Here is a 15,090-nt window from a genome sequence, read left to right as displayed (position 1 = left end):
AAATGCTCAACATATGCAGAAAAAAAAATTTCCCAGCCTACTGAAGATATCAAGCTTGATGAATACTTCAGCTCTCAGTATTTGCGTACCAGCTCTTACTATTTGTGCAAGTAGGATTTATTTGGTGGACTTTCAAGGGAACTTTACACTAAGAGCTGCACTCTTGTTGCTGAAGCAAAACTTTAGGTTGCATTGGAAGAACCTGCTGCTCTGCAGTGCTTTGAAACGCTATTTTTTGAGAACAGAGTGTTGAATGAAAACTCTAAGGGCTCTGCTAGGATACCTATGTAGTCTATTTCCAGTCTAATTGAAGTGGCTTTTTCATCATTGATTAGACTAAGGAAACAATTTCACAGAATAGTTGAAGCTGGAAGAGGCCACTGGAGAAGATGTAGTCCAAATCCCTGCCCAAGCAGTGTCAGGTAGAACAGGTTTCCCAGGACTGTGTTAAGTCAGGTTTTGAATATCTCCAAGGCTGGAGAGTCCACAACCTCGTCATTCAATTCAATGTCTTCTAGGGATTTTTATTTCACTCACATCATGCCTGCTAAGAATTAGCTGACCCTCCAGTTATAATGAGTTACACAGTTAATACTTATTAGTCAACTAAAATACTGCTTAATACAGGAATGGTTATATTTTGGCTTTTCATGAAAAGACAACTTCAAAGGCAGTACATATGGTCTAAAATGAGTACCCTATTCTACAGGAATGCAAAATAGCTTTTGGATCCATAAGAAACTACCCAATTATTCTGTATAATTAGTATTATTGTCCCTTTTTTGGTAGAATTTTCAAAGCAACCCAGTATTTTGTGGAGAAGTGGCCAAGAGTTTGCATGACTTTGCCTTTAAGCTAGGAATAAGACTTGTCTCATGCATCTAATCTCTCTCAAACGTTTCTTTGAGAATGCAAGTAGATATTGCTGTAAACAGATCATGGTTTGGTTAACAATTATGTCACAAGTCTGAAAAGGTAAAGTTAGCTCAGAAGGATAAACAAACATGAGGACTTCCTACAGCATAAGGACTATTATACTAAACCCCACCAAGTCTGGTTTTAGCCTTGATACAAAGCCAAGGCACTTGTGAGTTAGAAACCAAAAAGTACTTTTTGTCTGTAATACAGATAATTAAAAAACAAACCAAACCAAACAAACAGAATCCTGGTTTTCCAGGATTTGCGTGTGCAATAAATAGCACACTACCCCACAATGATGTAGACAAGAATCTAGGAGCTCACTTACTTTATTACATAGCTGAGAATATAAGACACTAAAACTTACACACTGCAAAGGTCTTTTTAAAAAATAAATCAAGCTTTAACCTAATGTTGCAGAATTTAATTTCAAAGTAATATGCAAACAAATGTTGCTTGCTTTCCAAGGCACAATGGTATAAACATAAGAACTGCAGATACAATATACTTAATACAAAAATATAAATATTGTTAATCTAAATGACAAAACAGCACATTTCTTTCCATGTATAAACCTTAATTTAAAAAAAGGTTAGCTTTATTCTTAGTCATGAAATGCAATACAATGACAATAAAAACTATTCCTTTAGTGACACCTACTCAGAATATGTCCCTATTATACCAGCATAATGAGTACTCAAAACATTATAAAAATTTTGCTGCATTATGCAAGAAAAGTTTGGCTGTTTTTTTTCCTGATAAAACTGATCCTCACAGACCTGACTCTGCAAAGTCTGAATATTATCCAGAGTTTGAAATGCTCCTTGAAAGACTGAGTCCTTGCTGAATTACATTAATAACTTTGACATTAGACTATTACTTTGTTAAATAAATTACTTTCTCAATTATAAATAGTGTCAAATTCCTGAAAAACATTCCTCCTTTAAACCTTGTATCTGAAAAACTTCCAATGCAAAGTGAATTAAAACATTGTTTTATTGCTAGTAAATACAATGAACTATTCAAACAGCAAAGAACATAGAATTGTGCCAATCTGACTTTTAAATGAGCTAATAGTGAACTTACAAAGAAAAAACAATCTACTTATTGCTCAGCCTTTCTTAAGCAAATGAAAATATGAAAGTAATCCAGATCATACAGATTTCACATACAGTTCACTACAAAAAATTTCAGCATTGATTCATAAAGCTGATTCTTTGGCTGACTGAATGTGATGTAGTAGTTGATTGCAATAGACTGGCGTTTGATGCTTATGTACAACCCCTTCAATTTCTCTCACGAGCACTTCTGGATATAAAACGCTTCCTTCTTTTAAAACTTCTGTAAAACAAAAATATGTTTTATAAATCATTAGCTGCTCTGCGTTTCTCTACCCAAGTTAGCCGAAACCTAACCTGGAAGTTGTTCTTCTGCAAGTTGCGCAGTCACGACAACCTGATTCCTCCCTCGTTTGCCGAGGTCTGTATTTTGATATTTATGTGCTTGAACACAGACCGATAAACTAATAAATTCCAAAGATTCCATCAAGCAAGCTGGGATATGGTCACATCCTGCAACGGTTAGTGTCTATGCTCCATATCCTGTTTACTATCTATAAAGTCTCTGATACACCAGATACACTAATATCCCACTCTGGTGAATGCTAGATAAAACATTACATTCTGCATACAGGTAAAAGGTCTGAGCTCATACTCACTGAGACCCAAAGGAAAGCTTCCAGCCTCTTAGGATTAGCCTCTAGTTGGATGCGCTACTTTCATATAACACTTGAAAATGTGGTTTAAAAAGCATTGTTAAAAATACGTATGACTGAAAGTCTTACCTAGGATTGCATTTTGCGTATTTTGATCTGGGTCATCGAGATGTATCAACAGTTCTTGGTACAGAAACTCAATATGACTTTCCATTGCAGATTTCACATCACTGTCCTTCAAGGATTTAAACCAATTAGTTAAGGTGTGAGCAGCTGCCAGTCGTACATCACATGAAGCATCGTCCAGACGCTTTAAAACTTCTGAAAAGGAGCATATACATAACCAAACAGCACTGTGAACAGTGAAGTTATCTTTTGCATTTGAAAAAACAAATGTATTTTGTCATCGCTGAAATTATTGTTGCATTTATGACATATTTGTCTTTTGAACATTGCGAATACACGTAGTACCTTGTTCCTTGCATTGTTATTGGATTGTTGTCACAAACATTAAAAGAAATGTACAAAATTATTTAATTAGCTGAACGTTCTCTAGCAGTTTTTCTAACAAGGTACTATGAATGTCTATTAATGCATTACCAAAGTACAGAGTTTAAGTATTTTTATGCTCTATAAAGCACAGTATTTCTATCAAATATTACCATTTCGATGACTGCATTGCAGACTACTTGAATATGCAAGATGCAAAGATATACTTTGACAGTTGTCTGATCATGTATTTCTCCAAAATAAAAATGTTTGTTGTTAGATTTCTACTGTGCCATGTAAGAAAAAGTATCAGCCATTAAGATGCTGCGTTTGGGAAAGTCTGATTTATTTGTATATATCTCTGAGAACATAAATCCTGTTACATAGCATAGACTGTACTTCTCATGATTCATTGTTTAGCATTTAAACATCATCCTAAAAAGCATTACAGATAATAGCTCTATTTGACATTACAGCACTCTAGATTAGGGTTTTCTTCTTCCCTTTTTTTTTTTTTTTTTTAATAAAAACCCCCACCCACTACCTATTCAGGTCTATTTATGGTACAATGAAATGGTTTGCTCTTGGCACTCTGAAACACAGCAAGGAGAACAATGTGACTACCATTTATATAATGCATTACTGTGCTGCTTTCACTATAGTTAGAACATTATTTCATATAGTCTAAGCTGGGAAGGAATGCAGATGAAATACTGGCAAGCCTTGCAAAGACCATCATATTGAGTGAAGTTCCATCTAGTGGTCTAATGCATAACAACGTTGGGAATACTGCTCCGTTCTGCTCAGCTGGGAGCGAGGGCATTTCCAAAGGACATTAACTTGCTGCAATACAACACCTCAACGAAATGAAATACTGCAGTTAAAAAGCTACTACAGAAAAGGCCTTGCAAGAAGCAAGTGCTGTTGGAGTCACACTCAACAACACCTACTCAACTGTTTAACACCTTGATTTTCTAAAATGTGTGTGTACTTTAAATACTTCAGGCAGTCTCACTTCTCAGTTTAAGAGCATGTCTTAGTCTCTGCAGGATTAAGACATTAAATTACCTCCCATACACAAGAATGCTGCTAATGGTATGATTTTGTGCAGCACTTTACTTTTTCCATTTCCTTAATATCTATAAAATTACTCTGGGGGAGAACTAGCCATATAGTTAAAATACCAGATAAGAGAACACAGAAATACCATTAGAATATGTGTATGGGAGTGAAATAAGAATGGCTGAGAAACCAAGCCTACATAAAATCTGCCTCTATTTGCACCTCAAACTGTTTAAAGGCTTTATGCTTTTTATGTGGGATTAAAAGCCAGATGCCATAGTGACATACAGCCGTTTTTGTCATTCCCTAGTCTACGTTAGTGCTTCCACTGCTACCAGCTGCAGTGAATCTGCAGGTGAAGTGGACAACCTGCACAGTGAATCCTAAAGCTATACAGTGAATCTGCCTGCTGCTCCAGCACGATGCTTTTCATCCTTAAAAGCTAAGCTCTCTATGATACTTCAGGTAAAAAAGCAACTGTAATTCTTCAACATGGAGATCTTGATTTAAAAAAAAAAAAAAAAACAAACCAAACCTAAACTTTTACACTTACCTGTATAAGTGTTGGTAAATTTATCTTCATCAAACTGCCTCCCACAGACTTTTAAAAAAACACCAACAATACGACAAGCCATCAGTCGAGTAATTTTAGAGTCTTCGTCCATGGCGGCAATAATTTGGGGCATTAACCCATCTTTGACTTTTAAAATCTACAGTTAACAGGAAAAGCATAGAAGAACAACAGCTTTTCAGTCACTCTAAAACAATATGCTTATTGGTTACATCAGTTACTATTAGGTCTGACGGATACTGCCTTGCTTAATTTAAAAAGTTAACTATAAAAGTTAACCTGAAAATCTTGGAAGTCACACAGGTCTATTTTTGCCTCTAAGCAAGCTTGGGAAATGAAAATCCACCAGTCGATCATCCAGTTCATGAATGCTCAGTATATATGCAGATGAGTTTTATGTAACTTGTAGAAGTTTTAAACTTATTTGCCTTTTTATTTTTAAAAAATTGTTGGCAAGACTTTAAATAATTTGGACATGAGGATTATGTGTATGTACCAGTAGATGGTGCTCTTATTCTAAAAGGAAGCTTTTACGTAAAGACTGTTGTAATACAATGTTTTAGTAAGTTTCATAATTTGACTTTAATATGTACATTTTGTATACATTAATGCAAAAAAGGCATTAAGGCACTGATTCAGAAAAAATGTTTAACTAGAACAGCAGTCTCTGATATAAATGTTTTCGTATATGTGAACTCAACCAGTTACATGTGTTTAAGCACTTTGTTCAATTAAGGTCTGTTAGACAATAAAGACTATGAACATTTAACATTTTAATTCCATTTATCTTCAAAAAAATGCCCTTATATTTAACATGTTTCCCATGCATGATTTCCAAATGCTATTGTTGTTAGCAAAGAAGCTTCAAAAAACTCTTCAGATTCAATTAATCCTTAATCACTATGGTGGGTAACATTTCTTTAAGTGTACTTGAAGAAAGAGTTAGCGCTCTCCTTCAGTTTCTACAGATACCCTTCAAGTTTCATCTCAAGTCCTCCTGCCCTTTCCAGAAATCTTTTAGATTTTTTTTTCCTAAATGGACCTGCGGGCTCCAAGGCAGCCAGCCAACTTGTCTTTGCCACATTACACAAAAGCATGTCCTGGCTAGCTCCAGTGCTGCTGCACAGGCGCTGGCTTGGGGTCCAATAATGTCAAGTACCCAAGTTGCTGTGCTAATAGTGGTTAGTATTTTGTGCTACAGAACCGCCGTTATGCTGGAATGAAGATCTACAAAATCTGACGATGGCGAGTTCTACAGCTCACCATATTGATGGCCTCAGGTCTCTTATCAGGATATCATCGTCCCTCCACTACTGATAGTTTCAATTATTAATACTCAATTACAACTAATGAATTTTATTATGAAAACTATATGTCCATCTGAAAATATTACTTACAACAAGGATTTATTGGTTTTTTCCTCCTTGCATTTCTTTTGTCTTCCTGCCTAAGATTTCAAAGTACATTTGATGAGAAAGAGAGAATTTACCTCTTTTGGTGAAAGCACTTCACAGTGAATAAGAGCCCAAAGGCATGATACAGCTGTAGTGCGGATGGCAGCTGCTGTTCTTCCAGCATGCCACTGCAGATTAGGAGCCAGTATGTCTTTTATGACAGTCTCAAGGTAGCTAGGGAACAGCCTGAAGCCAAAAATAAGAAAGCAAAATAAAGGTTCATGAGAAAGTGACAAAGAGACTGACAGGATGTAAAAGAGAATTTTCTGTCACAGAAGCATAGGCAGAAAAGGAAAAAAAAAAGACTCTCTAAAAAATAAATAAAATCTTATAAGCCAATGTGATTATAATATATGTGATAAGCTTTTCATAACTTAATTTTTCTAGATAATATTTAAACAAATACCTAACATTCATGGAAAAGGGAGGCTAGACTTTCTCCCACTTCAGACGATGCCCATGACTCACTGTGTTATCTTGGTAAACTACTTACCTTCTCTCTGTCTCATTTTCTCCGTCTGTGAAGTAGAGATAACACCCCATATGAATGTTGTGAGGATTCATTAATATTTGTGAGGCCCTTTGAGACTGTCCAGTGAAAAGTATTTATAACGTGAAAAGTATGAATGCTATTGATGAGACCTGAACTACTGATACTGCAGGAAGCCTACACAGAATACTTCAGCTTTCCCTTGGCTCAGAAACTCGTCTCTCTCAAGGATGAGAGGTCTGTAGGATTTTCTGATGGTGCCAGTCCCAATACTAGTTTGTTTTCATTACAAACACACAAATCTGTGATATTTTTGCTGATGCTTCTTCCTCCTCCTCTATTGAATGGGCTGTTACAATCCTAAAAGTTGCTGCAAGAGTCAGCACTTGCAATAGGCAGTATTCCCTCACACCCATTTAATTCCAGCTCAAACAATTTTAAATTAAGAGAAAAAGATATACATCTTACACACAAGTTAAAAAAGACTTTGCTGCATCAAAGAGATGTGTGCCTGGCTGTGACTGGACAACTAAGGCTTAGATTATTCACTGTGCCTCTCTGCCTTAAAAAGCAGCTGGCAGCGTGCAAAACAGATTGGCAAATAACAGGCTAAATCTACCTTGACTTGTGTCCCACTCTATTCAAACTTTCCGCAGACCTGGACTGCAGCCACCTGAGTGCAAAACAGCACATCACCACCCTGGTGCTTGGCAGAGGGGGAAGGAGCTGTTGCTGACTTTTTGCTAAAGTCCTACATTTCCAGGATGAGTAAGTGGTTCCTACAGAGATGTGCCAAGCCGCAGGAGGAACATAATGGGTAGATGTTAACAACAAACAATTATCACTAAGTACTTTTTAAAAAACCCAAAAAACCCCCAAACCCAAACCCAAAACAAAATCATCCAGCAATGATAATCCAGCAATAAAAAATTCCATAATAATATTGTATCAATGTAATAAGAAATGTAATTGTATCTACTTTCCTGTAACTACCCTTTACCCACTGCAGTTAGACCTTGTGATCCAGGTGTAAGCTGACTGAAGTATGACCAGCTAGCCTGCCAGGCCTTAATTATCTATCTATTGCACACACACAAAACTGAAAATCTCCATCTTCAACATGATGAAAATAGATAGACCTGGCTGCTGCTTAGCCCCTCGGCCCAGGGAACGCTCTGTGTCTGAGAAAGTCAGAGATCCGTTCTTGCTTCCTGGCCAGCAGATGGCACTTAAGATTCAGAAATAACATGAAATCTGATGTCCCATTAGACACATCTAAATTTGTCAAAAACCTTTAGATTTATTGTTTTAAACACATCTTTGAGAATTAATAATTTTCTATTCAAAAAGTTGCCAGAAAAAATATAACTAATGATCACCATCATTCCAAACTTCCTTTTAGCTCCAAAGTTAAAAAAAGCTTTGTGCTATCTGTGCTACTGTGCTATCTGATCAGCAGCTGCTTCTGTTTTCAATAAAGCTCTCTATTAAACTGCAAAGAAAAAAAACAATCTGTCAAAACATAAAGGTAAATTCCATCAGCATTATGTTAACCATAAGCTATGCTATTTGTGAGAATATTTGTTCTAGTGCCTTGAAATAGAATGAGTAAAGCAATATCTGGCAATTATCTGACTCAATCCTGTCAGACTCAAACAAAATTAGATGACCACACAACTGTGTTTAGTATAATAACTGAAAACCTTCTTATCTAAACTGTTAGAATGTTTTTAAGGAGCTAAACAAATTACCGCCAGCAGTGAATGCGATTGTGTAACCACAACTTATTACTACTTCACTACACTATCTCTCATTACCATTAAGATGTATTTTTTGCTGTTGCTGATGTAATTAAATTCTCCGTCTTTCTATTTTCAGATCTCACTGTTGTAAATCTATGTAACTTAACTCCAAAAGTGAGTCATTTCCATGAAAGAACATACCCTGTGCTGTTTGTATTTACAGAGTTGAGACTATTCTCAACTGGATATGAAGTATCTAAAACGTGATCTGTGCACAGAATAATGCCTAGCTCTTATGATATAAAAAAAAAAGATATAAAAAGCAGACCTTGGGTTTACATTAAAATTGCTATTCCCATTTTATGGACTTAAATACTTAAACTTTCATTCCACGTTAATTATTTTTTATACATTTTTCTTCTGGATTGGCTCCTTTTCTGCTTTTATGGCACTGCTGCGCTTGGCTTTAGATGTTTGTGGATTGTTGTGTTTTGGGTTTTTTTGTGTATCCTTTTGTTTTTTCCAAACTTAACATCCTAAATCCAGGTAATTGGAAACAAAATTGGATTTGCTTTTACAAATCAAAACCTCCAAAAATGTTTTGCAAACAACTCTTCAAACACAAAAACTTTACGTTACCTCCTACAGCAAAGCACTGGCTGTTACAATGGTAAGTAGGATCAAGACTTCAAAGAGTCATTTAGCTCCCTCTACTGCTTTTTAGCTTCTGAAGATAAACCTACTGGTAAAATTCATTGCATTGCTCTTGTTCTGAGAGGACAGAGAGCCTCATTATGAGTGAGACAGGGCCATCCTTAGCCAGGAGTGTTCTCCTACAAACAGGTCTATTAACCTCATTGGATGTATCTAATCTTGACAAAAGGCCATTCACTCGCACTGCCCTGAGCAAAACAACTTCCATCATTGCTATCTGTGGAGAGCTGGTGTGACGGGTGGCTATATTCGCTGAGAGTATTACTTTGAAACATATTCTATTTTTTTCCACACTGATAATTTCCCTTTCCTGGGAATCCTAGCGAGACTGACAGGTCACTGGGTTGGTTTTCTTTTTCCCATCTTTGCCTCCATTATTTATACAAGTGATTGGCTTGCAGATGAAAGATTTTTTTATTCATCATATTTACTTTGCCTACTGCCAAAACAGAAGTTTACTCTTTGATGATATTCTCCATGTGGTCCTGCACTGACCATTTCTCTCTATCAGCAGTACCTACTTAATTAATACACTTAACCTGAGCACTCCAGAGACTTTCAGTTAGAGAAGTGCTACCAGTCCTACTGTACAGGTGAGAAACAAAGAATAAACAAGGCTATGTGTTAATGGAGAATTCCTTCCTGCATCCTAGCCACCCTAGTCAGGAACATTGCAGGTCAGGACTCTGTAGCATGCCAGGTAATGTACCTGTCATACTGCTTAGATGCAGCCTAAATGATTTTCTGTAGATCACAAATGAGAGGCAGAACAGAGAATTTAACTTAATTCTTCAAATTCTATTCTGCTGTAATCTGTAATGCTATTTCTGAGGAAGAAGGACAGGAGACCAGATAACTGAAAACATATAGAGAAGAAATGCCAGTGAGACTAACTTAGTGACCAGGTCTGAATTTGATTAAATACTTTGGAAGAATGAACATATTTAATGCTTTAAAAACAAATGTAGAAAATAATAAATGCAACTGTATGGTAGATGAACAGGAGCTAATAAAGTATTCTGCAGTAAATAAAGGACAGCAAAATTAGGCCATAAAAGAAAATAAATAGAGAGGAGAGAGTTGCATTATTCCATTTTTAGACTGAAATACATTATTACACCCTTAATAAGCATTATTGTTGTGTTCAGGGCACCACAGAACACACGAGATGACACTTCTTGGCTCCACAGTCTTCGCATTCTCAGTTAGATGATACAGATCTGAGATACAACAAATTAGCTTACAACAAATAGTCAGATCCTGGAACACTTAAAATAGTTTTCAAAGTGCTTTTCTTTCTTTCTTTCTTTTAGGAAGATTCTTGCATATCTAGATTGATCTTGTAACTACCACTCAGTTACATGATTATTTAAACAAGTAATCCACTGACTACAAAGAGATTTTTCATATGAATAGGGATTTTAATATTGGATCCTGAAAATACGGAAACAGATAACACCACACTTGGCACAAAAGCTTTCAGTTAAAAAAGGACAGCTTCATTATATTCCATCTTAAGCACACTAGCTCAAAATCTATGAGTGGATGCGTTAGCAGAGATTCCTCAGCTTACCTGGAATCCCCCACTGAATGGGAACACCAGGGTTCCTCCTCGCCCTACAGTATAGGATGCAGGCCATGAATATACTAAATGTATCTAAAAATGGTAAAAATACATCTACATTCATACTACCATGGCCTCATGGAACCAGAATGAATGTTCAGCATACTAGAATGCCCACTGAATGCCAATTTGTTCATCAGAATAATGAAAAAACTTTTAAGTATAGATGACCATTGCTATTAAAGTACTTTTAGGAAGAATGCTTCCTGTGCTTTTTCTTTTTTTTTTTTAGAAAGAGTTAAAAATGAAAACAATATGCATCAGAACACATTTACATGCTACATGCAGCAGGCACTAGGAAAAGCAGAGCAGATATGGTTTATGTATTCAGGACAACCTTGCAAAAGTGTATGCACTACTAGTAGAGCTAAATTAATAATGACAAAAGAGACCCACTGTTGGAATTGTTATAAATGGAAGGGTTTTACCAGCACTGTAAATTACAGTTAGATTGTACTTGCAATGCATAAATAGTGCCAAGCAACAGAATTCCATCACCAGTCACAGAGCAATAATAATTCCTTATCAAACATTAAGTTTAATGCTTTTTAAACACCATTCTATATCATGGGGATTTTTAAATGCCCATTTTGGGGGGTGTTTTACCTTTCCCTTACAATGACTACAGGCAAAATTTAAGGATTTGCGAGTTGGCCGGGAGAAAAAGAATAAAATCAACTAGCCCCCCCATATTTCTTTCCTGAGAATCCCTATTTTAGCTTTCAAACATATATTCTTTTCAACTATAGCTCTTTATTTTTTGAAAACCATCCAGACCTGCATGACAACCATTTTAATTCTCCATACTGGCAGAGGTAGGAAGACTACAGTGGAAGAAGTCCAAACTTCAATTATTTATATTTTTTGCTAAATAATTGCACTCCGCCCTTCTAAGCATTGTTAAAAAATAACAGCAAGAGAAATATGCTGTAGAAGATGGTGGGAATGTCTTTCTTCTCCCAGACATGCTAACATGGACACAGTTATAGAGGTTAAATAACTACCATGGTCATTACTTTTTAATACCACTGTAGCATTCAAATAGCTGTGTGAAATCAGAACTCTACTTACCCCTGAGAATTGATGGTTTCACTTGCTTTCTGGAGCAACTGTGATAGAACAGTGAAAAGTTTTAACCGCATCTGGGGATCTTTGTTTGGCTGAAGACACGTCTTAAGAATAAGAATAAAGTCATTCAGAGCTTCACCTATGACAGGACCTAGAAAATAAACACGTAAGGCTTATTTCAGACTACCAATAAGTTCTATTTAGATGTTTAATAAGTGAGTGCATTAGAATTTGTAATGTGCCTGGTATTACAACAGCACTTAACTTTCCACTCTTGCATGGCAGCTGTTGATGTATCCATGTTACATCGTATTAGGCGGTGTACAGATACCCAGGCTAACTGTCCATGGGCTCAGGTACCCACAGTCTTATCCACGGCAGCATGGTGTTCCCTAAGATCGGTTTACTCTCATGTCATTTAGCCAGCTTGGGATTGCTGTACTACATTGCATTATGTAGTACGGACATACCAATGACATCTGCTAGTTGCTGGGACCAGCAGTACAGGATGACATTTTGGGTGGACTAATGCATTTGGGGGGGGATTAACACTGTTCACTATGTAGCTCTGAAAGTTTGAGGTAACGCACAAAGTTCTGGTTTTATTGAACTTAATGAAAAATTATACTGAATCTGGTATGACCATGACACCACTCCAAACAGCAGCATTAACTGTGCTTGTTTCTTCTTTCAAGTTTTTCCATGTGCAGCATTCAATGAGAGACATTCATGACTCCCAGAGGCACAGGAAAGGGTCAGCCTCAAAATTTGGATAATAGAATTATTGCAGCAGTATTCTCTCTCCATGTTTAAATAATGCTTATTTACATTTTACAAGAGAATCTAAAATATGATGAATTTTAGAAGCTATTTGAAATAAAAATATTTTTCCAAATTAATTCTCTAGCTTGTTAACATTTTCACATCCCATGATGAATTCTGTTTTCACCACTAAACAATAAACAAACAACAGAAAACCCTAAGCTGTTATCCCAACATTTGAAGAAATGATTTTCCCAAAAGAGAAGGAAGTTTGTGCCTTTCTGCTTGATAATGAGTAACATCTGCATGGTTTTAAAGACGACTATACACATGCTTTATTCTGCAAGCTTCTTGCTGTAGAATGCTGTTTCTGCTCTATATTTGCAATAAACTGCTTTCCTCTAGGAACTTCTTCAGCTCTGCTTCCTTGTGATGCACACTCCATTCAAACCCAGTCACTCCCAGAAGGAGACAACACTGGCATTTCTGATGACAAGAATATTCCTCACACATGGAATGGACAGATTGAAGCATTCAAGATGCCAAAACAAGTTCACTAGCATTTAATAATATCTGGAAATTTAACGTTTAAAATAATAATACCCCCCCCCAATCTTCATTGTCTAGACTGAAGCAATACAGGGTGTTGAACTGCAGTTTTCTAAATTTCTGTGCCAACAAATAGGTCTTTATTTTCACAGCATTTATTCAAAATACATTGCTTCATGTGAGTTCTGAGACATTTAAAAGATACTACAATTATACCAAACTGAAAACAGCAAATTCAACAGATGGAAAATAAACAAAACAAACTACATTGCTAATTTCAGCTTAAGCATACATTCCTGAAAAACAGTAAAAACTGAGAAATTTGAAATGAGTAAACCTGATTAAATTGACTAAAATCAACATCATGTGTGGGAATGAAAAGAAAGAAGGGGGGGGGGGGGGGGGGAAGTCTACGAGCTGCTGTGTCAGACAGAAAACACAGACAATAGCATATTACCAGTGTTGGGTGCAAGCCAAAATGTTTGCCCAGACATTTGAGGATTTATTTAGCATTAAGGAAAACAGAGACAACTGTCTAGAAGTCCCTCAGTCATGGAAATGGGAGTGCAAATATACAGAAAAGTTGGCCTCTCAGATCTTGCACTGAAAAAACTTTTTGTTCTTTCCACAGAAGAAAAAGTACTTATGCTTGTTGCTGCACAAAGCAGCAAGTGGGTGCTTCACATAGGTTTGTTGAGGCTTTTTTTGAGATTCAAGGATTAAATGCAGAAGATACAGTCCCTTAAAACATACCTGTCCGCATTTAACTATCTGCGGTAGCAATAATAATACTTCACCTGTAGCTGAAGTAGCAGTCTACATCCCGTTTTTAACTAACAAAAAGGAAAAACCAAATAAACAGGACTTTCCATTTTAGTTATCTTAAAATGGGTGTCTAGGTGAAAAGAACTGCCTGTCACTGCGTCCCTTGCCTGTAGGTGCAATCTGGAGAGCTGCATCAGAGGAATGTTCACTGGGCTGATCCGAACTTAGGTGAAACATATGTCGAAGTGTTTCACTGATCTATACACAGTAATGTATTGAAGAACATAAGTGAGGAAATGTTTGTACAGAAAGATAGTATTTTTTATAAGACTAGTGAATATAGAAAAAATAGATACATTTTTGGACACGCAAGCTACATCAGTTCATCTCCCGATAATCCTTACCTGTTTCATTTACCTGAAAGTGTACTTTTACATAAGTGCTTTTAGTATGCTCCTTGCAGCCAAGGAGTCTTTTGGAATTTGAGCGGCTTCAACATTTTTGGTTTTGCTTTCCATCCCATTCTTGTGAAGTTCCTGAATATTACACTATTCGTTATAAAACACAATGTGTCTGCAGGCTATGGAGATCACGACTCTATTTCTTTAGAACTAGGTAAGCTATCACACTACTAAATAAGTCATACCTGAATGAGTTGCGATGACATCCAACTGTAATATTTCTGGAGAATAGCATGTCCAACAATCACATGACACTGAAACCCATTCCATAAGCTGAATAATATGCTGTTTGTAGAGACAGAGAAAACTATCCAATTGCTGCACTTCAGCTAATGAAGACATTGTTTCCTGTATCTGTTAAAACAGAGACGAATACTTTATCTTAACTGAAACAGTATTTAAAAAAAAAAAAAAAAAAAGAAAAAAAACTTTTAAAACTCATAATTATACTATAAGAACAGAAGGGACACAAGAAGATTTCCATAGTTTCTACTTGGACAATCAAGATTGGTATTTAATGTCTGCCTATACTTACATCCATTAACTTTGATTTAAAGTGAAACATTTGTCCTGATTTCAAAATGAAATCATAAGGAACACAGCAACGTAACAGCAAAATGAAAGAATCTCTAATCCATGTGAAAACCTATCCAAAAACTAAACACATCATAAAAAAGCTCTTACTAGTTTTAAAGATGTAGTGATTT

General features: G+C 36.2%; 1 protein-coding gene across 1 annotated transcript in view; it reads right to left on the bottom strand.

The window, feature by feature from the left end:
• Positions 1-1,256: 1,256 nt before the first annotated feature.
• Positions 1,257-15,090, bottom strand: part of DNAAF5 (dynein axonemal assembly factor 5) — a 31,859-nt gene continuing 18,025 nt past the window's right edge. Inside the window, exons 8-13 of the mRNA XM_082313150.1 lie at positions 14,569-14,737; positions 11,850-11,997; positions 6,244-6,394; positions 4,737-4,893; positions 2,762-2,953; positions 1,257-2,259 (exon numbers count right to left, since the gene is read on the bottom strand). Coding sequence (XP_082169276.1) covers positions 2,120-2,259; positions 2,762-2,953; positions 4,737-4,893; positions 6,244-6,394; positions 11,850-11,997; positions 14,569-14,737 — 957 coding nt within the window. The 3' untranslated portion in view covers positions 1,257-2,119. The remainder of the gene's footprint in view (positions 2,260-2,761; positions 2,954-4,736; positions 4,894-6,243; positions 6,395-11,849; positions 11,998-14,568; positions 14,738-15,090) is intronic.

This window comes from Platalea leucorodia, assembly GCF_965183815.1.
Source record: "Platalea leucorodia genome assembly, chromosome: 5".
Lineage (NCBI taxonomy): Eukaryota > Metazoa > Chordata > Aves > Pelecaniformes > Threskiornithidae > Platalea > Platalea leucorodia.
This window is presented reverse-complemented; position numbering and strand designations above follow the sequence as displayed.